The 27,788-nt window shown below is 39.6% G+C and overlaps 3 protein-coding genes and 1 pseudogene across 12 annotated transcripts; 1 reads left to right on the top strand and 3 right to left on the bottom strand.

Annotated features, from left to right (window-relative positions):
- Window positions 1-544: 544 nt before the first annotated feature.
- On the top strand, window positions 545-7,381 carry LOC103701119 (protein NLP1-like). 7 transcript variants are annotated; one of them, XR_015974162.2, is made up of 7 exons: window positions 545-917; window positions 1,396-2,332; window positions 2,743-2,790; window positions 2,874-3,846; window positions 5,247-6,587; window positions 6,661-6,779; window positions 6,869-7,381. XR_015974162.2 is itself a non-coding variant. In XM_026802245.4 (5 exons), the coding sequence occupies exons 2-5, from the start codon at window positions 1,433-1,435 to the stop codon at window positions 6,083-6,085; spliced, it is 2,760 nt and encodes a 919-aa protein (XP_026658046.2). In that variant the 5' UTR covers window positions 545-917; window positions 1,396-1,432; the 3' UTR covers window positions 6,086-7,381. The 7 variants fall into 7 exon arrangements, 1 of the variants encoding a protein (XP_026658046.2); XR_003384530.4 differs by having other exon boundaries at window positions 6,677-6,779; XR_001879093.5 differs by having other exon boundaries at window positions 545-1,013; window positions 5,247-6,779.
- Window positions 7,382-7,911: 530 nt separating this feature from the next.
- LOC103701176 (Tetratricopeptide repeat (TPR)-like superfamily protein) lies at window positions 7,912-11,087 on the bottom strand. The gene has a single exon (XM_008783149.6). It carries the CDS (start codon window positions 10,166-10,168, stop codon window positions 7,937-7,939), a length of 2,232 nt encoding a protein of 743 aa, XP_008781371.4. The 5' UTR covers window positions 10,169-11,087; the 3' UTR covers window positions 7,912-7,936.
- Window positions 11,088-11,230: 143 nt separating this feature from the next.
- Window positions 11,231-19,173, bottom strand: LOC103701120 (putative galacturonosyltransferase 3). Of its 3 annotated transcripts, none has more exons than XM_008783095.6 (9): window positions 18,892-19,173; window positions 17,044-17,120; window positions 16,408-16,468; window positions 15,367-15,426; window positions 15,160-15,297; window positions 14,431-14,544; window positions 14,008-14,342; window positions 12,976-13,921; window positions 11,231-11,724 (listed from the first exon to the last, which is right to left on the bottom strand). In XM_008783095.6, exons 1-9 carry the CDS (start codon window positions 18,955-18,957, stop codon window positions 11,452-11,454), a joined length of 2,070 nt encoding a protein of 689 aa, XP_008781317.3. In that variant the 5' UTR covers window positions 18,958-19,173; the 3' UTR covers window positions 11,231-11,451. The 3 variants fall into 3 exon arrangements, with proteins under 3 accessions (XP_008781317.3, XP_088568944.1, XP_088568945.1); XM_088712818.2 differs by having other exon boundaries at window positions 16,073-16,468; window positions 18,892-19,125; XM_088712819.2 differs by having other exon boundaries at window positions 11,646-11,773; window positions 18,892-19,169.
- A 1,829-nt stretch (window positions 19,174-21,002) lies between these two features.
- LOC103701121 (putative serine/threonine-protein kinase PIX13) lies at window positions 21,003-27,531 on the bottom strand (annotated as a pseudogene). Its single transcript, XR_015974164.2, has 6 exons — window positions 27,243-27,531; window positions 26,251-26,597; window positions 22,932-23,073; window positions 22,255-22,397; window positions 22,051-22,174; window positions 21,003-21,691 (listed from the first exon to the last, which is right to left on the bottom strand). The product of XR_015974164.2 is annotated as a putative serine/threonine-protein kinase PIX13 (transcript).
- Window positions 27,532-27,788: the final 257 nt, after the last annotated feature.

The following is a 27,788-nucleotide window of genomic DNA, read 5'->3' on the forward strand; positions in this document are numbered from 1 at the left end:
TGTCTTACAGCATCATCATAATGAGCCTTTTGCCTTACCATGCCACAAGGAGTTTAATAAAAACAAAAACAATCCATTAAAGTGAAGCAATTCAAAAGAGCTTAGGGGACACTAGATTTCTTTATTATATCAATTTATTTATTCTAGTTACTATAAACTTGATCACCAATTTATCTCCCACCACCACTTATGGGAGTTTCCCCAGTCCCACCAAAACTGTTCTATCTTTTACTCCAAGGTTGGTTGTAGGAGCCAGGGAATCTCTCTCTCTCTCTCTCTCTCTCTCTCTCTCTCATGAAAAAAAATAGGAGAAAAAAAGGTGAGGGAATCTCTTCAAAGCATCTTATATGGTGCCAACATTTGTACTGTAGTAACAGTACATATCCTATATATATTCATCATTTTTTTAGCCCTGTGAAAGATCCATCAATATCTGGTTCCAGGTGGCTGCTCAACTTAAACAATCTTTATTGTGTGGATACTGTACCATTGGGGATCTCCTATGATCCCCATCCAGAATCTCTACATGCATATCCCCCCACCCCCCCACCCTTGGTTTCCTCAACAGGTAAGTACATATCATTGTCCTGATGACACCACCCATGAAGTTTCCTGCTTTGCCTCCTGCCATCTGTATTCTATGGGAGTCTTCAAAAACCTTTATGTGAAAGTTGACTTTAGTTTAGCAACTGGAGAATGGAGATGGTTGGAGACTCCAAGGATGGTGGGGTCCTCAGAAGCAGGGGGTGGGATATTCAATCATTGGAAAGTTCAAGTTTAGAGAGCTGATAACAGCATTAGCAACACTTCCCATCCATTATCCGCCATCAGGATCCAGTGTAGATGCTTTTGGGATAGGACATCTGAGGAATCAGGGAAAGGATTCATCTGATAACTGGAAGGAAAAAAAAATTACAGTGAGTTTTCCTTCTTTTTTTATTCAGTTTTTGGCACCCCTCAAAATGATTTGTATCTGGTAGAAAACACTCATGTTGGAATTATTTGCAGTAAAGGTATGAAAAAGCCCCATGTTTGAAAGCTTTTTCCTTCTGTTTTCATTTCTAAGATGCTCCTAATTTTTCAATGACTTTTCTATTGGTTAAGATTCTTATGTAGGGGCCAAAGATCCTATCGTAGTTGCTGTCATTTATTTCTATTTTAAGATTCTTGTTGATGTTTCCCCTATTTGACAGGCAAAAAAAGTTTCCTAGGGTGCTGCTTATTTGTGTATATGAATCCTTCCTGCTCTCCTTTCTGGTTTTATTCCCCTCGCCTTTCACACAACATCACCTTCCATCTTTGCGCTTTCTTTTTCTTTTTTTTCTTTCTTTCTAGTTGTGATTGATATCTTTTCTGGAATCTTTGTGTGATGGAATTTCCGCAATTGATCTGCAGTGGGAATAGTATGATGGGATTCTGAAGAAGTTGAGCAATGGAAGCCAGTAGCTTGCCGAGCCGCACTCTCTCGGATGGCGCTGCCAATTTGGATCTCTTGGATCAGTTGCTGTCGGAGGAGGGATGGCTGGAATTCCCCAATTCCTCTGATGTCTTGCAAACCAACACACCGAGCTCCATGAGCCCCTTCGATTCCTTAAGCTTTTCGCCTCTTTTTGAGGTCAGCTACAGTAATTCTACTCCAGTCCTGCCGGAAAGTGATAATCCAGAGGACACAGATAGGTCTGCCATCTCTACAAATCCACCTTCAGATGAAAGCCAAGTAGAAAAAATCGATAGAACGCATTCCCTTAATTCAAGCACCTTCGGGCGAATCATGTATTCAGTTCCATCAGGTGAATTGAGCACGATCAATCCAAGCCCCGAGCCAGGCACGAATTGGTGGATCCGGCCGAGCAGTTCCATCTCGTCGGTGAAGGAAAGATTCATGCATGCACTTAGCTACATCAAGGAGACCCACAGAGAGGGTAATGTCCTCGTTCAGCTATGGGTGCCCATGAAGCGGGGAGACCAACTGGTGCTTACAACTTATGGTCAACCTTTCTTGGTTGATCCCAATTGTGAGAAGCTTGTGAATTACAGGGAGATTTCGACGAACTACCAATTCTCAGCTGAAGAGAGCTCTGGCCAGGCATTAGGCTTGCCCGGCCGGGTCTTTCTTGGAGGGCTACCCGAATGGACGCCAGATGTTCGGTGTTTTACCAGCTCCGAGTTTTTGCGCGTCGGTTATGCCCAGCGTTTGGATGTTCGCGGCACAATAGCACTTCCGGTTTTTGAGCGCGGGGGTCGGTCTTGCTTGGGTGTTGTGGAGGTTGTGACGACTACCCGAAATATTAGCTACAGTTCTGAACTCCAAAACATCTGCAATGCTCTCCAGGTTTGCTTCCAGTTCAGTCGGTCTATTGCTTTCTACCAGACTATTTAATTCCACAGGAGAGTATATAGAATTTGACTATGAATGATGTGATTTTTTAATTTTCATATTATTTATGTTTGATACCTACAATCTTTCTAGATCATGCTTAGGATTCGTCCTTTTTTTCTGGCTTTTTTCCATGCTGCAAAGGTGCGCCCTTTTGGGTTCCTCCTTGCTTCCAAATTTATGGAACTACTGTCAAACAGCGAACTGAGTCATAGGCAAACCATTTCTATGAAAAAGATCCTCCATATTTCAATAATGTTTCATTATCTTGCTGATGATCTAGTTACATAGGCAAACCATGAAAGGGTCAGAATGAATTTAGCTGTTTCCTCTGAATTTTTACTGAATGGAACTATTATTTGCAGGCAGTTGATCTTATGAGTTCTGAAGTTCTGAGTGTTCCCCATTTAAAGGTGAGCCAGCAAACAAGCACAAAGATAGCCATTGACCATTCAAAATGTCCTCTTGAGTAATGGATATAATTCTTCTTTGTTAGGTAAGTATCAGTTCCTACCAAGCTGCTTTACCTGAGATTCTAGAGGTGTTAAAAACCGTCTGCAAGATACACAAACTGCCATTAGCCCAGACTTGGATCCCATGCATTCAACAAGGCAAGACAGGAAGCCGCCATTCTAAGGAGAACTACGAAGATTGTGTCTCCACTGTCGATGCTGCTTGTTATGTGAATAATCCTTCTATGTGGAGCTTTCACAGGGCATGTTCTGAGCATCACTTGCTAAAAGGGCAAGGTGTAGCCGGTAAAGCTTTCACAACGAATGAACCATGTTTTTCTCCAGATATTGCTGCTTCCTGCAAGACAGAATATCCTCTATCTCACCATGCAAGGATGTGCAACCTAAAGGGTGCGGTGGCAATCCGCCTGCGAAGCATTCGCACTGGAAATGCTGACTTTGTATTGGAGTTCTTTTTACCACTTGATTGTATAGGGAGTGAAGAGCAGAAGTTGATGCTTAATTCATTGTCAAACACTATCCAACAGGCTTGCCAAACTTTGCAGGTCGTAACAATCAAGGAGTTAGATGATGAGGCGATGCTGCAATTAAATGAATCAATTCCCTCAGAACTTCGGTTTGACAGATCTGGTGCTGAAGAAGGTCACAGACAAAATGTCGACGATGTTCTTTCAGTGGAGGCCTCAGAGAAAGAAACAAGTAGATATTTGGAACTCGAGAAGCATTGGGTTGAAGGATTTACAGTCACAACTCACAGTAATCAACCAGAGGTGGTATTACCTGCAGGAGAGATATTCTCAGAGTTTAAACAGCATTGTCAAGATTTGCAGAAAGATGCCAACAGTCATAAGGATTCTTTTATCGATGATTCTAACTTTCCACTTTCTAGGAAAGCAATAGAAAAGAGGCGTACAAAAGCAGAAAAGACTGTCAGTTTGGAAGTTCTTCGGCATTACTTCGCTGGTAGCCTGAAGGATGCAGCAAAGAGAATTGGAGGTAAGCACTATCCTCTTTAGGAGATGCAACATAAATTTGTCAATTGTCTGCTTTTGAGTTTGTGGAGAAAATGCCTTTACTATTTGTGAAAATGATGTCATGTGTCCATTTAAACTTCTTTAGCTAAATATAGCAACTAAGAATCAACCAAAAGCATTTATTATGGAAAAACTTTATAGCCAATCTGTGTAGGGAACTTGAACTCTAGATCAATCCACTTGACTGCAGAGAAAAGAAAACTAGAAGATTGTCATATATTTTTCTTCTAAAAGATCCCGATATCCTTGCACTTGCAAAATGCTTGATGCCTTGACCCAGAATCTTGACCTCTCTGCTGTGTCCCTAGGAAATACCTCATCTTTCGGATAGGGTTCATCAGCATGTCTTGTACAATAAGGACATATAATAGTATGACAAATAACAGTAATGTTAATCAACACCAGTTGCCAATCCATTGAAACCGGATCCATCCAAGTAGCCATTTTTTGCTCCATGATTTCAAACATTAGTCCAACTATCTCCTTCTCAACTCTCATCTTGAATAATAAAGTATAATTCTAGCTAGACCTTCTAATCTTACACCACTTTCAAATGACATCAGTGTGAAAATGTCAACATAATATGTATAATTTTTCATGCCATGTGCTAACCCACTAAGGTGACCCCACCGCCTCTGTTTTATGTACCAATATCATGCTATTTCCTTGAGTAGTAAATAATATGCATTAGTGCATCTTCTCTTATAGTACCTTGAAAACATGGTATCTGATGTTACAGCAAAAAAAAAGAAAAAAAAAACACAGTATCTGATCTCTGAAGTATATTTCTAGAAAGTAATGACCTGAGCATTGCCAACTGAAACATATGAATAATTTTGACAAAAAAGCATGAATTTTCAAGTTATGGCTTTGAGCTTAGTCTAGTGAATCTATCGGGTTAACATATTCTAGATCTAATGGAAATTTGATGGATTCATCTTCTCTCAGCAGTGAAATATGATGAAAAGGAAAAATGATGGTTTTAAGTTTCGGTCGAAACTGATTTGTTTCAAAAACGATCTGGTTTTCAATTGAGACCAAACCAAAACTGATCTCCAGTTTCGGGTTTTGGTCAACTTAGGCTTTTTGGTCTGATTTCTTGAATTTCACTTATATGTAATATGAACATCAGCTGAAACTAGTTAGAAAATGCTTGCACCTTTTTTCATGCTATCTGATTTGACTTTGTTTTCCTATTTCCCTAGCTTCAGGGTGACAATTGCCTGGTTTTCAAGTCAACCCACCCATATTAACTCATGTTACATCCTTTTTCAAGTGCAATCCCAAAACACAAGAAGTATTTAGTAGCATGACTAATATTCCATTTATGTTGGCTTTATAATGCTATTCTCTGTTTTGCAGTGTGCCCTACAACTCTGAAAAGAATATGCCGGAAGCACGGGATATCTCGTTGGCCTTCACGAAAAATCAAGAAAGTGGACCACTCTTTAAAGAAACTGCAGGTTGTCATTGACTCAGTTCATGGTGCTGATAAAGCCCTTCAACTCAGTTCCCTATACAAAGAATTTACTAAGACCTCCGGGCCGGATGGGAATTTATCAAGAAGCATCACATTTTCCCCAGTGAATCAAAAGGATCTTCCAGAATCTACCCATCGACAAGAAGATGCTAGATTCAGACTTCATCTGTCATCACCTTCTCATTCCTCCTCATCATGCAGTCAAAGTTCTAGTTCTAGTCACTCTTCTTCAAGTGGGGCAAAGCAGGCCACTCAAGCTGCTGGATTTATAATCAAACCAGAATCTTCCTTGGAAGAGAGCCCAAGTGGTATTCCTGAGAGAAAAAATAGTCAGGTGGATTTGTCTCTCCCAACTCAAGAGGAAACTTTATGTCCAAATAGATTTGAAGATCATAAGTCAATTATTGGGCATTGTTCTTCTAGAACCTTGTCTTCTTTGCACATGGATACTAGCACTTGGATTAGAGTAAAAGCCATGTATGGAGCAGAGAAAGTTCGGCTTCGGTTGCAGCCTACATGGGGTTTTCAAGATTTGAAACAAGAAATAACAAAGCGGTTTGATATAGGCAATACAAGTTCGGTGAATCTCAAGTACTTGGATGAAGACACAGAATGGATCCTACTAACATGTGATGCAGATCTCCAGGAGTGCATTCATGTATACAGATCATCTGGTGCTGCAACAATAAAAATTTCTGTTCAATCTGTTGGATTGTCATGATGATTAAAGAGCCTCTATCTGATTCAGCATCATTAGCAGCAACAACAAGAACAGGAGCAACAAAGGGAATAGAAGAACACTTTCTTGTTGTTATGATATGGATGTTACAAGACTTGAGCTTAGAGAGCACTCTAGAAGTTGGATTTAAAAGAGTATATGAATATCTAAGCACTAGGGTCCTTGCAGCCACAGCTTGGTCAATGCAGCAAAGGAAACTAAAGGAAACAATGGTCCACGTTGATATGATATTTTCTGATAGGATATTATTTCATTCTTATTCTTAATGAGGTCATGAGTAAGCTTGCTGGCTGAACCTCTTGGTCTGGGCATGATTGTTCCCTGCAGTAATACCATTGTTGGCTGTGGACCAGAGATGTTTACCTAATAAGCTTGGACAGTTTTTAAGTTGTGCTGTACATTTCTGGGTGTGGTTTTCAGGCTATAAGCTCTTATGGCAGTGCACAATTTGTTAGATTTAGTCTCCAACTCTTTATAAGATGAGGTAATGTAGTAAACTTGATATACTTAATCAGCTCCAGGTTAAGGATGGTCCTTATGTTTTGGTAATATCTTAGAATGTGATAACTGTAGATGGCTGTTATTAGACATGCTCTTTTGAAGTCATGACTAGATGGAGCAAAAGCAGTTGATTATGATCGAGCTGTGCACATGAGACGCCCGAAGACTGAATAAGGTGTAGGCACTGCAAAAATAATTTTGTTGTGCTGCATTTCTTTTGAGTGTATTTGGCTCTGGTCTTAACACTTGATGGTGCTATGGCAGGCAAGCTAGATATGAAGAAATGTGACACAAATCACTATGCTGAAGTTTCTAGTCCAGCAGCAAGATTCATAGTCGACTAGCAAAAGATGAATGGATGCTGTGGGAAGAAACTTGTGTTCTAAATACAACAAAGAGGCTGGTGTCACTGGCCATTGGAAATTAAACTCGGAAGGAGAAAACTTTGCCCCATGGAGTCACAGTAATGTGCCAATTGCTTGATGGTCATCTCCCATCTCTGAGCAAAGCTATGGTAGATTGACAGTTCTGTTTCTTGGAAACCTTATCATATCCTGTGGTATTTTGTGAGGGCTCCTATTGGACTATCAACACTTTTTAGATTTTGTTTTTGCCAAGATCCAGAAAAAAAAAAGCATTTGATATCCTTTGCTGCATATGATATTATGATTTAAGTTGTTTGCCATATGTTGCTATCTTAAGTCCAGTTCAATGTAATAAAATCTTCATTTTTTTCATTAATTATGGAAGCAAAAAGCTGTGGGTTTGGCTGGAGAATATATAGTTCAAATTTGAGGGCCAATTGGATTACAATTTTTAACATAAAAAAATGGACTTACATTTTTATGTACAAAGATCCCGTGTACAATCTTCCTCAATAATGCTTGACATCAAGCAGTAGTCACCTTCAGTTTTTCACAATTGCAGCAACCACTCCAGTAATTCAACCATTGGAACTTTAACCCAAAACATGTGTAATGGTTGGCTGTCAAACAACTGCATACTCCTTATGATGTCTCCACTGTGTGACATGGATTGGCTCTTTTATGACTGCTGAAAGCCAAGCAATACCTGTTTTCAGCCGCCATCGTAAAATTTTGTTTTAGCCCAGCAATGTTCATGCCCTCACTGCTTCAAAGAAGAAAATAAAGTGGTTGGTACCTGATTAGTATTGAATGAAGCACTTTCATAACAAATCTCTCCAACTCTTACTTGTAGTTCTTAGGCACAAAAAGAATTACCAGGCTATGATCAGTGTCTACTACCAGCAAAATTTTTAACCAAAAAGATAAAAATAAAAATAAAAATAAATGATGAATGACGAAAATTCTTCTATGTAATTAGGCAATCATGTTTCTCAGTCCACTTCAGATGACTGTGGAGAAGCTCAACCATGGAATAAATCTCTTTAGACTGAGGGTGAGACCCATCCCAGGATACAAACTTGTGAGCCTTTCGGCCTACATGAAGCACGCTGTAACCACTCACAATCCTCACTCCCTTCTCCTTCATCAACAATCTTATCTTTGCTGAGCCGTCGATGGACCCACCTTTTGCATACATGCTTGAAGTCAGCAGATATCCTGCTGAATTAAAAGGCTCCAACTCAAGGACGCGAGAGGCAGCCCATCTCCCAAGCTCATAATTCCCATGGCTTCTGCAAGCACTTAGCAGAGCACCCCAAGCAGCAGGACCAGCTTCAAGTCCATCAGGAATACTCTTGATTACTTCCAATGCACCGTCGAGATCTCCGGCTCTTCCCAACATGTCAACCACACAAGAGTAGTGCTCCAAGCTAGGCTGGAGTAATGGATCTCGCAGCATCCGTTGGAAATAAGAGAAGCCCTCCTCCACTAAACCACCATGTCTGCATGCTGATAACACTGCAAGCATAGTAACTCCGTTAGGCTTCACATTGTCCGATTCCATCTCATGAAGAGTAGCGAGGGCTTCACAGGGACGACCGTTCATTCCCAGTGCCCCTATCATTGCATTCCACGACGACACACTTCTCTCAGGCATCCTCTGAAACACCTTCTTTGAGGCATTCAAGTCCCCACACTTTGCATACATGTCAAGAAGAGTGGTATCAACAACTAAGTCATCTACTAAACCATTCCTGATTGCCACACCATGAGCACATTTTGACAGTTTCAGTTCTGCTGAAACTGCACAAGCTTCAAAAAGACTCAGGATGGTTACTGAATTGGGCTTTTCTTTTGCCAGTTGCATCTCACTGAAGAAGGCAACTGCTTCATCAGGCTTGCCACAGTGTGCGAAGCCCGCCATGATCACACTCCATGATATCACATTCCGCTTCTTCATTCGTCCGAACAACTTCAATGCAAGTTCCATGAGGTCACACTTAGCATAAGCATCTAATAAAGAATTCAATAGCAGTTCATTTGATACAAAATGTCTCCTAATGACCATGGCATGGATGCATTTGCACCAGAATGCTTGACCTAGTTTCTTGCATAACCGCAACAGTGCCACCAGAGTCACCTCATCACTCTCAACCCCGGTCCTCATCAAATCAAATAGCGACAATGCTTCCATATATTTTTCATTTTGAACCAATCCAGCTAAAATGCTATTCCACGACACAGTATTTTTGTCAGGCATCAAGTTGAAGGCCATAGTGGCAGAACCCACATCATGGCACTTTGAATACATATCAACAAGAGAATTCCCTACAAACAGGTCAGCTTCGAAACCTCTACGTATCAGATGGCCATGGATGGACCTCCCCTGGTTGATATCCCCAACTCCACCGGAAGCTTGAAGAATACTAACCACAGCAAGCCCATCAATATCAACGGTACCCTCATTAGACATCTCTCGAAACAGCTGCAGTGCACCTGCAGCTTCCCCACTCTGCGCGTAACCACTGATCAATGCACTCCAAGAAATCACATCTCTTGCACCCATTTCATCAAACAACCTCCTTGCAGACTCCAATTCTCGACATTTGGCATACATACAAAGCATTGAGTTCTGGACCTCAACATCATGCGAAAACCCATTCTTTATAACAAGCCCATGAACATTCCAACCTTCTTCAATAGCATCCAGTTTCCAACAAGCCTGAGTTACAAGCACCAATGTGGATACATTTGGCTCAAAGTTTGAAACTTTTGCTTGATTAAACAAACTCAATCCAGCTTCGAACTCGCCATGACTCAGGAACCCATGGATAATTACATTCCACGAAACAGAGTCTTTGTTCATCATGTCATCAAAGAGACTCATCGCCGAATTCACCATGCCGCATTTGATGTAGAAGCTCATGACGGTATTGCTGATGGAAGTGTAGGAATCGAAGCCCAGTTTGATCACATCGGCATGAATGGAGATCCCCTCTTTCACGGACTGAAGGCCTGCGCAGGCTTTGAAGATGGGAGGGATGATATCTGGGTGTGGTGGCAGAGCAGCTCTTCTTATTTTGTGGTAATGAAGAAGAACCTCTTGCCATTGCTTCCTGGATGCAAATTCTCTGAGAAGAAGATCCCGGTTAACAAGTTTTGGGTAGGAAAGGAGGGTGGTGCCAAGTGACATACGCATTCAAGACGTAAACTTGGTTCTCAGAAAATCATATGAGCCTTCACAAATCCATGCAAACAACTCGGAGAGAAATCAAATAGACTTGTTCTGGTGTAAGTCCAGCACATGGAGACATTTTGTACAATTCTGTAAACAAAAACCCCACCATTTTTTTAAATTAATTAGAATTGGAAGAAACTATTTCCCACCATCCATCCTATTCATATACCACCCCACCCCCACCTGGGTGGCAGCTCAGGTCTGTAGACAGATCACAATAAGCCTTTTGCAATCGAGATTTAAATATATGGATCGAAACAAGGCCTGATGCCCTTTGAAATCGAAACCACCTCCCTGCAAGGGCTATACCATCCGAATTGAGGTTCGATAGTATTATCTGAATCACTTACCTAATACAAACAGTTAATAACTCAAAACTCTAAACAAGAAGATTAAAAAAAAAGGGAAAGATGACAGAGTTTGGATACTGCACCCCACAATGGATATCAAAAGATGACCGGACACTTTACTCCATGGTCTCACCTCTTCGACCATATCTTTCTGAATACACGAGGAGAAACCCAGAAGGAATGAAATAACACTGAGGCAGAAATGAATCTTTGCTCTCCGTATGGTTCTTTGAAGCTTTAGAACAAATTCTAGAAAATGGGAAGATGGTGAGGAAAACTTACAACATGGAAGCAATAGTGCGTCGCAGCTTGAAATAAATGCAGTATCTAGACACCATACAGGAAGCAATGGGACTAGAAGCAGCTGCAAGTGATTGATTATATGCACAGGATTCCTTGCTGTCCAGCTTCACATCCACCCTTCATCAAGAGAATCTACCAGTTAAGAACTTACTCTCTACTACTCTTTATTGCTGGAGACCGTTCAAACTTTTGCTAACATGGCTACCAGAGAGGCAGATACCCTCTTAGAGTTCACCCTCACAATGCTCTTATTCACACACTGAAGCTTCTCCTACCCTCCTGGCAAACAGAAATCTTGCTCAAATATCCAGTAATTTAGACAGTGTATAGGTTGACCAAACAAGCAAAAAATTATGGGCTCGAAAAAATATTGGATCGGGAAATTTCCTCATGTAAATACAAACATTATGAGACAAGATGTACTGCATGTAACATGATTGTGCTGAGTTAATTTAATACAAAATTGTAGGCATGTGCTTCAATATATCTGCAATACTACTGGATCAAACTGCTCGACAGAGGCAGACTTGCTCTCCAAAAAGAATATGAATACATCAATCAAAGAAAATGTTATCAGTTAGTTTAATTTCATCAGTCCATATAGCAGCGCTGAATGTACGGATTGTCAAACTTTACAAACTTGGACCAGTATGATTTGTACTTGGTAAAAGCAAGATCCAGCCATGGCTTGTAGTTGCCATTGTAGTGAACGACAGCTGCATTCTCAATCTCTGAAGGGTTTACAGCAGGATCATAGCCGAGTCCTAGCACATGCCAATTCCGCTCTAGTGGATATGTCAGATTGTAAAATGTTATCAAACCTGGTGGCAGTGAACCAAGCTTCCAGAGTTTCCTGTCTTCATTCTACAGAGATAAGGGAGAAAAAAAGAGGGGAAAATTCCCTGTCAACGAACTGAATAGAAGAAAAGGTATATTAGATATAACACTGCACAAGCATGCTGTCTGAATCTACCCATGTAATCGCATCAGATATTCATAAAACAATAAAACTAAACTTTAGTGCCTGTTCCGATGCATGAACCAGCTATTCCAGTATTCCGCAGAGTGAAGTGAGAACTTGTATCTAAACAGGCATAGAAGATAAGCTGGAAGGGTCAGGAAGTTCACCAATCCCCCAAATCCCATTTTTAACAGAAATCACCAAATCCCTTCAACTTCTTCCATGCCTCTTCCCACCCCTTATGATATATGGAGATCAACAGACTCCCCAAACCCCTTCAGATTCTCTTTTATGCCTCTCCAAGGAACAATTTCTTCGCACATACAAACAGGCCCTTAGGCATGAGCATATGCCGGCATGAATATAGCCAACATGTCATTTGTTCAAGACATGATGGTAGAGAATTTTGAAAAAGTGATACAGAATTTTCCCAAGAAAGCATGATTGCCAATAGATTAAAAACTACAATGATAACTTTCTAGGAGTACATATGTAGTCATGCCTGCTTACCACTACCTGCAATGCAACTCACACAACAGACTTGCGCACTCTCAAAGCTTTAAACTTCTGAAACATGAATTAATTTTGAAGAGGACTTTATAGTGCACCAACCCCCACACCAGAACTATATGACACACCAGAAAGAATACGGAGTCTCAGATAAAAAAGCATGAAAGTTCATGGATCATCAAATCAGAGTCATCTTTCCAACACTGTGCTGTAGCTAACAAAAATGACGACTTTCGTCATAACATTCAACACTCATCCCCATGATCTATCACCTAGAAACACATCCATCAACTAGTAGAATATATTTCACTTCCCAAATTCCATGCAAACAAAGTCCCAGGAATTGAATTCTGCCCAGAAACCAAGCAGTGGTGTCCAACCATTGCACCAAATTTCTTAGTAATTGAATATGGTTGTTCTACAATGAAAAATTATGCAGTAAATGAATTTTAGAAAGTTACAATTGTTATTATATACATAGAACTGAACATACACATATAGATATTATACAAAGATAAAATATCTGGTATACTACATATAGAATTGAACATGTAATAGATTTAGGCAATTGTTATTGTAATCAATATAGAAGTCATATAGGAAATCTACTGAACAGAAAATAACAACAACCATTTTTTTCTTACCAAGTCTTGCCAATAATGATATATTCCAGTGATATTTCGCTTCTTCCATTCCTTCAAGTCAAAGATGTTCATCCCAAATGCCCATCCACAAGCTTGTGGATCAAAATTTTCAGAGATTTTTGGGTTTGAGAAATTGAGGTAAGTATCAAACCTATGAAAGCTCTCTTTGCACGTCTCAACTGCTCCATTCACCATCCCCTTCAAATCTATAGACCAAAGCGGTGTCAGATCCTTTTGAACAACAACATCATCATCAAGAAAAAGTATCTTATCAAGCTTTGGGTACACTTCTGGCATGTAGAACCTTAGATGGTTAAGCATAGACAGATACTTGGGATTCCTATATTTGATATTTTCATTCCCAACAGAAAGAGATGATGGATGATTTGCTTTGAAGTAGTATTCTTTAATCCTGGCTGACTCAAGTTGACGAAGAACTGAACAATAAGAAGAGTTAAGCCACTTGAAATCATCAATATTCTCCACATTAATTGTCGCAGGTGAAGGAGGATGGACAATGAACCACATTCTCATAGCTGGAAAGTTCAGTCTGTCTGTAACTATATGAAATACATGTTTTTCTGGTTCTTTGGCATGTATCATAGTGGAATTGACAACTACAGCTGTTGCAAGAACATTATCAGAGAATATAGCATAGTGGTAGAGGGAAGGATCCTCAAGCTTGTTCTTGTCTGCTAGTTCTTTGCTGGTATAGTTGTGCAAGAAGTAATCAGTTGTTAGCTGTAAAGGTAGGCAGTGGAGGGGTTTAGGGATAGTCTTTGCGGCATGCTGGACTAAGAATGCGTTGTGTTTCTTCACAGCATTTATGCTTTCATCTGCAGACTGGACCATGGTCCGTAACTTTCTCGCCACCACATCAGTGTCAAGTAGCATGTCCCTGGCCACAGATAAAGCATGGCCCATTGCTTTTGCTGGTTCAAGAGCACTGGATGATGGGAGACAAAATTCCAGCATTATGACCGAGTGATTTGTAAGCAATAATATGATAACGAAAATGACTGGAAGAAGTACCTTTCATGCAGTTCGGTATCTGAATTTGCATCCCCAATAGCATGTCGGCTATCTTTGATGTGTCTCATCAAGGAATCATAAAGATCAAATACATGCTTGGAACGGGCAATGCTAGCATACACCTTGGCCATAATAATCTGATCTTTCAATAGTTTCAAAGTGGAATCTGAGTGAGGGCTGTTATATTCTTTCCTCCATATGCTGTATTTTCCCCTGACAATGTTATTAAACTGCTTTGTACGTTCAATGGCTGCTCTTTGCATCTCTAGTTCAGTTTCTTTGCTCATGTTAATTAGCTCTTGAGTACGCATTTCCTTTCTTTTCTGTCGTAATTGCTGCAAGGTGAGAGATGGGGGAGACAACTTATACCTTTACCAAGAAACAGCAAAACTAAATCAAAATTGAAAATGACCAGATGTTTACCTGCCGTTTCAGCTTCACTGGGATAATAGGGGTGGTTTGTTGATTTTGATCAGTAGAAGGTTGAGCATTGTCTTGTATCCCACTCGCAATTTTTTGAGGTGACCCTTCTTGCCTCTGGCAGTTCATAGAAGAAATAAATATGAAGCAGTCAAATAAATCCAACACAAATTATGAATCCTTAAAAAAAACGAAGCAAGGTGAGAGTAGAAGTGAGAATAGTAAAAAAGTTGACTACTATGATTCTAAGAGGAAAGTTTTTCATTTTTCAGCTCTCCTCTATACTTTGATCCAATCTACATAGGCATGGTACAAAGATGTGAAAAAAAAAAAAAAAATTGAAAATGTTTTAATACTTCACTGGCATCTGCCAACTTGTAGGCCAACATTTTTGGCCACAAGTGGGGCCTGACATGAAACCTAAAAACTCAGGTTGGTGATCTATTTTTTTAGATTTCAGAATTTAAGCTCACATAATGAAGGAGCCTTCAAGATTCACCTAGACCAGGAAAAGTGTAAGGACTGAAAGATTTGTTGTTCAGAACTGCAGTCATCTCTAATGCAGAGTACAAGCCAAAGGAGCCAATTGAAATGCAATCCTTTAAATGAGTTTCATACCGTTTCAAAGACCTTTTGGTTTAACATAACTGAATATATATTCTCAATTTTCTCACAAATCCAAATATACAATAAATCCTGTGACCAGCAGTGCTGAAGAGGTTAAAAGAGTACCAGTCCAACCATTGCTTGTGTGTGGTTTGCACCAAAAGAACTCTCCCACACCCAGGAAGAAGACAGGTTTCTTGAGTTGACCTTGAATGTTTGAAGTTTACCCAAAAAATCTATGTATGTTACAGTTATATCAACACCCTGTAAAAAACATAATGGGATAAATAGAATGAACAGTTTACTTTCATGAAGAAGATGTATTCCAGTTACCTCATCTAGTTCGTGGGAGTCAAGTCGTCCAGCCGGACTGCCTGTCCTGAAACCATGTCCCTGTCAAGCCAACACAGAGCCATTCCCCAAGTAAGATAAGGTGAAGCATTAGGGACTCATATATCCCCAGAATAACATCATGCACTTGAACAGATCAAATATTCTTCTGCGAACCCAGACATAATCAACAATATACCACTACAATCGACTTTGTTCTTGCAGATGTCTTTTGGATGGCAGTGCATGTCTCATTTTTCAGCTTTGGATGATTCAATATAATTTCAACAGAGGAATGAATTGTTATGAGACTAATTAAAGTTGTGCATATTTGAAGAACATACTAAATTGGGTGCAGACTTTTAAGGGATCTCTTTACGTAATATATTAGCAGCAATAAGTTCCAAGATTTATACTTATCAAAGTTTTATTATTGACTTTTTCTTTGGTAAATTTCCACCAATAATAATGATGTTATTTGATAATAGTGGGAAAGTACTGAAAGCAACTTTGATTCAGGCAAAATTGAAATATCCTGAACATTTGATAGGAAAAACATTGCCTATCTTATAGTATTTAATGTTTTAAACAAGGATACCAGCTCAGTCTTGCAACTCAGATTGAAAGAGAATATCTGACAATAAGAACAGGTATGGCATAATCATATTTTGGAATTTAAAAGAATTCAGAGACAAGGAAAAGCACATACAACATCCATCAGGTGTAGATCAGAAAAGCATGGTAATTGGCTAGCGACAGTTTCAATCATCAGTGGTTCACATGTCCCACTTTGTATTTGATATGTATATGTGCGCGCGTGCACACACACACATATAGGATGTTCTTAAAGAACAATGTGACCTAGACAAATTAATGATTAGCATTTAAAAGATCACCAGGACAATAGAAGATAACATGAGAAAAAGTCAATATTATAATGTAGACTACTGCAAAATATCCAAATAGCAAAAAGAAATAAAACAGAAAAGCAGACCAAAACATAGATGTGTTTGACGAAAAGGAATCACAGGAAAATTGCAAGACCTGTTCGTTCTGGCAGTTCTGACAATCTTGCAGACGCCTATATCCTTTGGCATCTCTTTGGCTGGAATAGACACCAAGAGCTCTCAGCTTGAGGTGAAGTTAACAAGTAAACGATAAAATAAAACTTAATAATCTCCATCAAAGAAAGCTAATGCATACAGATCCTATTGAAAGTCTAAAGCAGAAAAATTAGTTTAACGAGACCTGCAAGACACATCCAAAGTGCCAATTTCATACTACCGTAAGTTGAACAAGGAGGAATTAATGATAGTAGTTAAAAATTGTGAGACGAATCCAGACACTTTGCAGGGAGTGTCAAAGCAACAATATGCACATTTCGTAGCTTAAAAAGAAAGGCGATGGGGGACAATAATGCTTATTCCATCTAGAACAACAGAATTGAAATCCGAAGTCAATATAAAAATATATAAATTCATTAAATTTAAGTAGTGATATGTAATCTGCATAGAGGTGAATAGCCAAATTTAAATATAGCTCCACATTAGATGAAAATGAAAAGGAAATAAACTAGAGATAAGCTCCATGCTTATAATGATGGTCATGAATGCAACCTCAAATTGGTTGAAGATTTAAAAGAGATGGTGCTTTAGCAAAGATAATAACTCTTTATCTTACTTTGGTAAAATAGAGGACCGCTTAAAGGAAACTGTATCTGATACTTCTGATCTGACTGAGGGAACAAGAATCATGGCCTGCAAAATCATGAAGCAAGGTAGAAATAAAAGGCAACCACATATTTGATGAAATAACTAAGTTTGATCAAAATTGTGCAGTATCCAAGTAAAAAAAAAGGAAGAAGAAACAGCAAAAATGCTCCCATAAAAATAGTCTTTATTTCAAGAAAGGAACTCACAGAACCAGCATACTCATAGTTCATGTAACAAAAAAGGAAGAAGGAACAGCAAGAATGCTTCCATAAAAAATAGTAGCTATTTAAAGAAAGGAACACACAGAACCAGTGTACTCATAGTTCATAAAATTTTTGTTAATATTTGTTAGAATGTTGCATCAAATTCAGAAATAATGGATAAGAACTATTGAAAGAACTCATCTAGATTGTGTCAGATAAGTTGAACTGAAGATATTGTACTCCTGGAGCATTATAGAAAGGTAGGTTGCTTATACGAAATGATGAGCCAAGTCAAAAAATTCCAAGACATGCTTAACCAACTAAACCAGTTCTAGCAAGAATAGAAATGTAATAACATATATACCTATAAGGCTCCAACATTTCCGACAGGTGATACTGCTAGCATAATTTAAGCCTAGAAAAAGTTATACATGTCCATATCTATCAAGAACAAAATGCACAATAGTACAATGGAAAATCTGTACTAGATATGTATTAAATTAAGTTGCTCTTAATAAGGCAGTCATTTGGATACTTAGCAATAACATTTCTATGACACTTCAATTCGAATTAACGGATATATAACAATTCCAAAGTCCAAAAAAAAAGAAAATCAAATTTAAATAATAGAAAAAAATCATCCTGAGATGGGTAATAGTTGGGCAGGGCTAGATGCATTTGATCCATAAACATATAAAAAGCACCACACGTTTTGCTCCATGCAACCAAGTTTCAACATGGGAAATCAGGAACCTGTTCAGGTTTAGGTTTGAGATGACCTAATTTGTGAGGCCATTGTAATATCAAAATATTGTGGCTTCCACATATTATTTCAAATCAAAGATATAAATGGCAACTGAAGAGATGGCATAGGATTAATGATGCACACAGCAACAATTTTGATCTCCCAAAATAGGAACGCCAGAATCTTCCATCTCCTACCCATTTTTTATTTATGATACCAACTTGTAAAATTATATTTGGTAGCTTATAATTGTTCAGCAATTATATCTATCAGTATTTGTTCATTTTCCAATACCCCATGTAGTTCCTTCAGCCCGGCGTGAACTAAGGATCAACAACGACTGCCTATGCTACATCTACGACAAAGTTATTGATTTTCCCGTGATGCACATTCACCAAAACCCTCTCCCAACCATCTAGGGTTACAGCGAGGATTTAAATATGTAGCTGTTCAAATATCACTAAGCCTACTGAACCATGACCAGAATCTTTAGCACAGGCCAAGAATACATGATTTAAGAAAAATAAAACTTCTAGAAAGCCATCAACATGGAAAAAAAGTGGGGGAAAACACATCTTGTGATTGTTTTTTCTTCTAAACCTATTCAAACCCCAAGATTATAAAGTTAAAAAGCAAGAGAAAATAAGAAAACAGAATCACATTCATTCAACTGCAGCTGTGGATCCCAGATCGGTCCGACTTCTTGCAATATATTCACAAATTAAATCAAAAAGAAAAAAGCAGCAGTCGCGGCTGAGATAATCCAAGACATAAAAACGATCTTCGACGAAGAAAAATTTGACGAGCACTATGTGTACAAAGAATCGATTGAAGCTTGAGATGAGAGCAGAAGAGAGGGGGCACTAACAAGGAAGAAGGCGAAGATCAGTTGAAGACCACCGCCAAGGACGCTTCGGGAGGAAAACAACGCCATGACCACAGCAAGAGAGAAGGATTAGAATTTAGAGGAAAAGAAGAGAGAAAGAGGGATTCGAGAAGGAAGAGATCGCGGAAGCGGGAAGAGGTGCTTGGTTTGCCGTCGAGGGGTAAGTGGTTCGTCCCGTTTCGCCTCTCTTGGATACTGTTGTTCCTGGGGCTCTTTGGCTTTGCGCGTGATGACACCAAGGAGTAGTGGAGACACGGGAGAGGGCAACTACGGCAATAATTTTGCCGACTTTATTTTTATAGTACCCTGCAAATGATATGCCGGCTTTTCTTAGTTTTCATTTCTCATAAATCCAGGGCTACCGGTCATTTTTAGACCCAAGCTAGGGTGCTACTGGATTAGAAAGATTGTGTTGTGTCAACTTGACTAGTAAAATGTATATCCCAATTTAAGAATGATATTGACCACCGAAACTTTTACATGTCTTGATCTACAAAAATTCAACTATAAATACAATATTTTCAGGTCGGGTTCGATAATGTCTCAATTGGATTTTGTTTAGTAGTTTGCCCTACATAGGAGTGAGTTTTGGTTTCGGATTGAGTGTCAATTATACTTGAATGTTTGGTCAAGTTAGTAGTGTGGTTATATATATTCAAGTCGCATTTTGAATTGTCCAAGTCTCCTAACATGACTCAAACCAAGTTGTAGTTAGACTGACATTTCCTTTCAATCAACTTCAGTTGCATGTTGACCCTACCAGGTTGTAACTGTTGGTTGAACTTGTCTGTTACATATTATAGTTGTATCCTTTGTGTAAAAGAAGGATTCACCTTCCTTCGCACAAGTCCATCATTGGATCATCCACTGCTCATTTTGAAATCTGTGCAGGCAGATGAATGATGGAGTTTGGAATGCTTTGAGATCTATGCAGTAGCTGGCGCAAAAGAAGATAAATTCTTTTTTTCACATGAAGGATACAACTGTCATCCGTCGGGTACATACTTTACACTTTATTTTGACATTTGTTTTGTGAATATAATTTTCTCAACCTAAAACTTAAATTTCATTTGTCAATTTTATTGTCAATATACATGTAGTCTTGGCTTTTTAGTTTGCCGGCTCTATTTTTTCACTTAAATATGAAATATCAACATACCATATGAGTGCCAGTTCTAGCATATTCATTGCTGATTCACACACGGATGCACAGAAAGGTTGTTGACGTTCCAATTTGTACGTTGGAGCCTTCCAGTTAGAAGACTTCAAAAAAATCCATAAAGGTTTCTAAAAATTGGCGCACACAGAACCAAAAGTAATTCTCCACAAAAAAAAATAGCACCATTTCTTTTACAATGACATCAATGGTCATGAATACTTTGCTCTTAAATTTTTCTTGGTCACCTCCTTTATTTTCTTCTTATTATGAAATATGTGGTTCTTGTGAAAACAAGTGCAAACTTCAATTCCAACAGAGAGAGTGCAGGGGTGGAGATGGTCATTCAAATGCTGGTGGAAGTTGACATTACAAGAAGAGATAGTGGCCCTCATTGGATGTGTGGATGCACATGCTGCTGGCTGGATGGCTAAGATTAGATTGGCATTAAGACGAAGTGTGAATTAGAGGGGAGGGTAATTAAGATGTGCATCATAGTATCAAGGAACTAAGGTCCGTTCTTGGAGTAATAAGGTGATCAAGAGCTAAGGAGGCATTAAGGTGGAATTTTGAGGACATACTCCATTCTTCCCTGCAGCAGGATGATTAGAATTTCATCATCCTAGAATTGAATTGAATCACATGGAGGTCTCTAAGCTTCGTATCAAAATGATATCATTCTAGCCGGTTTCCATCCTAACCAGAACTGGTTGGTAGGGGTGCACCCAAGTAAATAAGCAGAAAAAAAGAGCCCTGCTGCATACCTGTGATAGGTAAAACTAGAAACTCCGGTTTATGCAAATCAAACACGCTCTTCTTCACGTTTCCATAATTGACATCATTAAAAGCATTAGCTTCTCATTTCAATGCTCAATTACATTGGCCATCGATACAAGTCATCACATCATTGCAAATAAAAGCAGAAAATGCTATTGTATGGAAATAGAAGATGCTCCCCTTCAATTTTTCTATATATCAATCTTATAAAATATGTTGTTACAATATAAAAGATAATATTCTGATTTCTTGGATCAGAACACTTTCAGTTTGTTGATGCAAAATCATCACAACATTCTCAAACCCTAGAAAAAATCTACAATCATTAGGTTTACAATTAACAAAAATGGTGTTGGTCTACAAGCACAACTAATCAGATCAAAGCTTGTCTGTGAACTTACTCTATGAGGGTGGTGGTTGGCCCGCATGGTAGACCCAACACCATTTCTCAAGTGGGGATCGGGGCTTTCCTGGTATTTGGCCGTTGGGAGCAGTGGGCTGGTGAGAGTCATCTTTAGACTTGAGACTCCCTTGACCTGCCTTTCATGGCCTCGATCTGCTCCAACGTTTCCAACACTTCTTTCATGGATGGCCGGCTTTTAGGATCACCAGCAAGACACTTCAGTGTAAGCTGAGCAGCCTGAAAAGCTCCTTTGGAGGGGTACCGTCCCTCAAGCCGCGGATCCATCAACCGTGCCAGCCTTCTACGATCAGCCAAGTAAGGTGTACCCCAATCGACCAAATTATGTTGCTTACTTGGACGACTACGATCATATGCTCGCTGACCAGACAGCATCTCCAGTAAGACAACTCCGAATCCATAAACATCACTCTTCACATAAAGATGGCCTAATTGATGCAATGGATTTCAATTATTTCACTTTAAAAAGAAAAGGACGGATGCAAATAAATAAACAAAGAGCGAGCAAGCATGCATATATTCTTGTTCATTATATTAGCAGGGCTACAGAGATCTCATGAGAGACAACTCAGAAAAGAGCTTTGGGAGGCTTCATAAAGTTTCATGTGTCCTGCTGCCGGAGTCAGTGGAAGATCAATGATGTGCAATATGGAACAGTGTGGCCCCAATCCAAAAGCACAACAGCATTTGATGCTTCTCTCATTGGGGCCCACAATCCCCATATGAAATGGTGGCTACCTTGATTTATGATGTTTGTAGCACATTTTTGGTTTTTTATGATACATACCAGTGGCAATATACTCTGGAGCTGCATATCCATAGGTGCCCATGACTCGTGTGGTGACATGCGACTCTCCACAACTTGGCCCATGTTTTGCCAATCCGAAGTCAGCAATCTTGGGATTGTAGTTCTACACAAGAAACCAAGATAAAGCCACAATGAGGCCACTAACTCTCAAGAAGAATAGAAGGATGAAAGCAAGAACTTTACCGAGTCGAGGAGGATATTGGAAGCCTTGAAGTCTCGATGAATGAGCTTTCTTTCTGATGTATGCAGGAATGCAAGGCCACGAGCCGCACCTATGGCAATCTTCAGCCTTAGGCTCCAAGAGAGTGGCTCAAAAGCTGCTCCTCCTGCCCATTATATGCTGATCGCATGAGTATGCAAAGAATAAATCATGAAACTGAAGGACATCAAATCATTCCCCAGCAACATAGAACAATGAAATGCAATCTGCAGGCCCACAATACCGATGAATTTTTACAACTTGGTTCTTTCTGAGATACTCCAAAACATGATGAACAGCCTAAAAAAGTATATTTTTCTTTGCTTGAAAGACTATATTTTCACAGTTATATAGGTTTAAGAATAGTTATGCAAAGATAACTTTTCTAAGAGTGAAAATCAAAATAAATAAGATGATAAAACTACTAAGATATATAAAAGAACCTAAGATTCCAGTACATTTCAATTCATACCAAAATTATTATTCTACCCAGGGAAGTTTGATGAAGAAACCACTGTGCCATTTGATGTGACTCATCTTATTACCATTGAGTGGTCTATCATTAGCATTACATTAGTGCATTATCAGTAAAGTAGTATTGCAGCGTGGTCGGTGCTTGCAATATCCTCTTGGTAATATCTGTATTTGCTGCAAGACTCACTTCGAAAGAGGTGATTCGCTAGGATGCCCCTTGCCACGAATTCATACACAAGAAGGAGCTCCTTGTCCTCCCAGCAATAGCCCAAGAGCTTGACAAGATTGGGATGTTGATGTGATAACCTCCCCAGGAAATTTACTTCAGACTGCAAATAAAAAAGAAAAATAAGTTTAACAGATTGAGTACCAATGAACATTGTACCAAAAAAAAATCACAATTAACAGAAAGAAGCATGGTTACCAATTAAAGAACACCTACCAGACATCAACAAAGGTTCTGGAATTCGGATCATCTCCAGTTCAGGGTTGAACTAAAGAGTTCTGGTTCTACATTTCCAGCCATCCATGTATTGTGGAACAGCCAGTGAATGGGGCTGGGATTTTTTGCATTACACGAATGGTAACTGATTTAGAACCGGCCTTCTCTAGTTCAACCATGAATTGGAGAGGATCCCGACTTAAGGTGCTGACTTTCCATAACAATGACAATGAATCTTTTTCCTCTCATTCCTAAATGCAAATTATCACACTTCAAGCACACAGATGCCTAGCAAATTTGATGTAATTAACTGGGTCACATGTCAAAAGATTTAAAGGGTGACAAAAGGATCTGAAATGCCTTTCCCTGATACTTAGAATAAGGCACACTATGATTTCCCAACAGAGTTATGCCAAAGTATAAATGCTCAAAGGTTATAATAATGAATGCACAAGAAGTCATGGGTAGAAGATAACAGAACTTTAACTGATAAATATATACTGATTACACTCATGTGACATCTGTTCTACTACTAAACAGAAACTCCTAACCTCCATGGGTGAAGCTAAAGGGCATCCATGCATACATATCTACTGTGTGAGCAAAATGTCATGCCCCAGATTCAGCTCATGACACGGCTATGCTATTGCAACCTTTACCCACAATAACACGAAGCCACTTAAAAATTTGATATCAAAAGTGAACAATTTTATTCATAAATGTCGTAAAATGTTTTATCAATAGGGAACGGTACAGAGCTTCTAAAAATTTGAACATTTCATATTCAATTTTTTCCAACCCATGAAGTACATCAAGCTCCCTGCTCCTGGCAATCTTATTTATCCGTAAGAAAATAAATGGAAGAATGTGAGCTATAAGGCTCAGTAAGTAACCATGCACAATCTTACTGGATCAAGCATAATATTCCACATGCCAATGCATTATTTAAAGAAATTCACAGTTATAACAAAGTAAAGCATTTCATATAACATATATCCAAATCTGTTAAAAGCAATGCATGCCCAATCATGCAAGTTCATAAATATGGATATGCATCATAAAACATTGCCATTATTCCATGCTTTGAAATCCGTACTCTCAGATGGTAGTGCAGCTATGGCTGCTCTTATTTCCATGGCAAGGCTTTTACTAACTACTATTACCCGCTGGCGGGGGTCGTATGCCGAGCTACTATTACCCGCTGGCGGGGATCGTATGCCAAGCTACTGTTACCCGCTGGCGAGGATCATACATAGCAATCTGAGAGTTCATAAATCATATCATGCTTTTCATAAACCTTACTTCATAAGTAGATTGAAAGATAAATAATGGCATCATATTGTCTAAAATTCATGATCATGCTACAAACTTCATTTTTCATGTAATTTTCTACATCATCATAAATCATGTGTACACAATATAGTCATCATGATAGATGCTATTTAGCCAAAATCATGCAACACTTGCTAACATATGCTTGATCCTAAGTTTTGAGAAATTTACATTATATGCATTTTCATATCCAAATAATTTTACGTATTTGAAAGCAATAAGATTTATGTCAGGATCACTTACTTCGATTTGCTTACAACTCCCTAGACCCAGATGACAATTTCACTACACCTATCAACATCATAGAGAATAGGTTATTTACCACCTACTCATCATTTTCCATTTTTATTTATTTATTTATTTTCCTTTTCTTTTTCTTTTTCTTTTTCTTTTCTTTTCTTTTCTTTTCTTTTCCTTCCATTTCTTTTTTTCTTCTTTTTCTTTTCCTTTTAATTCTCTTCTTCCTTCTTCTTCCCGAAGATTCTCCCTGCTTCTTTTTTTTCTTATCTTCTTCTCCTTTCTTCTCCCCTCTCCTTCACCCGCGACCCAATGAAGGGGGGTGATCCTCGTCGGAATGCTCGGGAGGGCCAGGCCGAGGCCGACGGCGCCCGCGGCGGTCGGCCCTCTCCTTCTTCCCGCAGAGGAGGCACGCACACGGGAGAAGAAGAAAAGCCCGCGGCGGCCGGCCTTCTCCTTCTTCCCTTTTTCTTTTTCTCTTCTTTTTCTTTCCTGATTCATTAGATCTCCCCTCTTTTCCCGCATAGCAAGGGGAAGATCCCCCTATCAGATCCCTCGGGAGGAGACTGGCTGAGGTTGTCGACGCCCACGGCCGGCCAGCGGTGCCCGCAGGACGGCTGCGGACGAGCCTGCGACCACTCTCCACGACGGATCCACGACTGAGGACCCCAGATAAGCCCTTCCCTTCTTCTTCTTCTTCTTCTTCTTCTTCTTTTCTTTTCTTTTCTTTTTTAATTGATCTATCCTCCCGAGTGGATCAGGAGGAGGAAAGGCAGGAAAAAGGGAAAACGAGGTGGTCGGGAGGCTTACGTGGCTCTAGGGATGAGCTACGACGACCCTCTCCGATGGTATCAACGTAGGTTCGGAAAACCATATGTCTGAGGGAGAAGGAAGGGAAACAGTGCGGGGAGGGTTAATGTGACTAGTGCATGTTTGGGGGCTTTTATAGCCCCTAGAGAGGAAGAGGCCGCAACGGCCATTGGGCCTGGCCCACTGGCCCAACTATGTGAGGGCCGGTCGATGGACCGGGCTCTCACACACTACATTTCCTCTCTCCTTGATATGGTTTCATGCGATTTGCATATGCTGAAGTCTGGTAAAAGGGTAAATGGAAAATCTTGGCAACATTTGAGTTTCCTAAGTTATCCAATGCAAGAAAATATAATTGCGTGAATCTATTTCGTCGACATCACAATTTTCAAGAAAGACAAATATTTGGAAAATCATAAAATCATATTACAAGAGAAACAAGAAAAAGAAGAAGAAGAAGAAGATAAAATCTAGTATATAACTATATATACAAGTAAAGAAGAACATTTCTGCTTACAACAATTTCCTACTCCTTGCAATGAGAAAGGAAAGAATATACACAAAAAAAAAGTCATGAAAAAGCTAAGAAGAAAAACAGCAGGAAAAGAACATTAACTACAAATTCACAATATAATCAACAAAAATGGCCATCAACCTCTTAAAATAAACAAATATGGACAATCACCTGCCACTGCTCCAACCCTTGCAAGCTCTCAGGGATCATTTTCTTTACAGCAACCACCATTCCCATCCCACTCTTTGCTGGGTTCAGAGTCTTGTCATCCACCCATCCCTTATATACTCTCCCAAATCCACCTTCCCCTATAACTGTCTCGGGCTTAAAATTCCTCGTGGCTCTCTTCAATTCAGCAAAAGTAAAGATTCGAAGGTTTGGTGCCTCCAGGATCCGACCCTCTGGAGAAGCCTCGCCATCGCTTACACTACTGCCAGTAGACTGCCAAAAGGTGCTACTGCTGATGCTTGATAGCTTCCCAGTTGTGGTGATGCTACTACTGGTCTTTGATGTCGGCCCTACAATTAAAACAGATGGGAGAAAAAGAAAGAGACATGGAGAAAAAAGTTAAGAAACCTTCAACAAGATCCATTCGAAAGCAAATTGGAGAAATCATCCAAACCTGAATAAGAAATACAGAAAATTCTGGCCAAAACCCAGTTTTGAATCACATTTGAGTATGAAATTTCTCAAACCCATTCTAGTTTGATAGATACTAAAGCATCAGAACCACGATTGAAGGAAATGAAAGAAAAACTGGGAAGTTCAGGCTGCCTTGCGATTTCAAAAGGAAAAAAAAAACCAAAAATTCCATTTTTCTTTAGGTAGGAAAAGAGTCACAAAGAAAAATCCATAAAAGAGTCACAAAGTGTTTTTTTTTTTCCAAAACAGCGACCTTGAAACTATAGGATCAGATCAACCATTCATTGTGAAGTAGATACATAAAGAAATCCATGCGAAGAACATATAAAAAAATTGAATTTTTATATGATTACTAGCATGGGGGGAGCAAACTAGCAGATAAACAAATAAAAAAATAAAAGCTTTGATCAGAAAATGGAGAAGACAAAAGGGGAGAAAGGCAAGCAGAATCATAAAAATCTCATCTTTTTCGTTTCGGTGGCACATATAAAAGGTATAGATTCTTGTTGATCTTGTATTACCTGGACTGGATGGTCTGGTTGCAGGACATAGAGACGTCGCCTGAGAACCGAAGCAATTCCCCATCACCTATTCTTGTTTCTCTCTCCCTCCCTCTCTCTCTCTCTCAAATTACATCTTCTCACTTCTCTCTCTACGAGGTTTCTCTTCGTCTCCCTTCTCTCCAGGCAGAAGGAGAACTGGGCGCGGCGTGGAAGGAGGGAGGAAAGGAAGAAAGAAAGGAACAGGCGAAGGAGAAGAAGACGGGGTGGGCTGCTACACCCGGCACCAAGGTGGTAGCCCAGTGGTACTGGGCAGCAATTCTAACCACAAGGTCCCGATTCGAATCGCTGCGGCGACCATTAAATTGTGGACCGGAGCTCACTACTTTGGCCACTGCTTGGACTTATGGTGTAGGACCGCTCTTGAACCGCGAGTAGCCAGAGTGGTGCCGGGTGTGACGTACTCACACGTGGGACTCGAGCCAGAGCTCAGAGGAGTAGCTAAGCCGGGCCCACGGATGGGGAGAATATAAGTAAAACCGGTCGGGGTGCCCAACACACGGCCAT

Source organism: Phoenix dactylifera, chromosome 16 (genome assembly GCF_051530095.1).
Source record: "Phoenix dactylifera cultivar Ajwa chromosome 16, Ajwa_hap1_PhDact_Kaust_v1.1, whole genome shotgun sequence".
Taxonomy (NCBI): Eukaryota; Viridiplantae; Streptophyta; class Magnoliopsida; order Arecales; family Arecaceae; genus Phoenix; species Phoenix dactylifera.

What these genes read in the sequence shown, in the direction of transcription:
- LOC103701120 (XM_008783095.6), bottom strand. Translation starts at nt 18,957, where the DNA reads ATGGCGTTGTTTTCCTCCCGAAGCGTCCTTGGCGGTGGTCTTCAACTG. An exon ending in TGATCTTCGCCTTCTTCCTT is followed by an intron (nt 17,121 to 18,891) that starts GTTAGTGCCCCC and finishes ATGATTTTGCAG; the next exon opens with GCCATGATTCTTGTTCCCTC. An exon ending in CACAAGCAATGGTTGGACTG is followed by an intron (nt 14,545 to 15,159) that starts GTACTCTTTTAA and finishes ATGAACTGCCAG; the next exon opens with AGGCAAGAAGGGTCACCTCA.
- LOC103701119 (XM_026802245.4), top strand. Translation starts at nt 1,433, where the DNA reads ATGGAAGCCAGTAGCTTGCCGAGCCGCACTCTCTCGGATGGCGCTGCC. An exon ending in ACATCTGCAATGCTCTCCAG is followed by an intron (nt 2,333 to 2,742) that starts GTTTGCTTCCAG and finishes TATTATTTGCAG; the next exon opens with GCAGTTGATCTTATGAGTTC. An exon ending in TGCAGCAAAGAGAATTGGAG is followed by an intron (nt 3,847 to 5,246) that starts GTAAGCACTATC and finishes TCTGTTTTGCAG; the next exon opens with TGTGCCCTACAACTCTGAAA.
- LOC103701176 (XM_008783149.6), bottom strand. Translation starts at nt 10,168, where the DNA reads ATGCGTATGTCACTTGGCACCACCCTCCTTTCCTACCCAAAACTTGTT.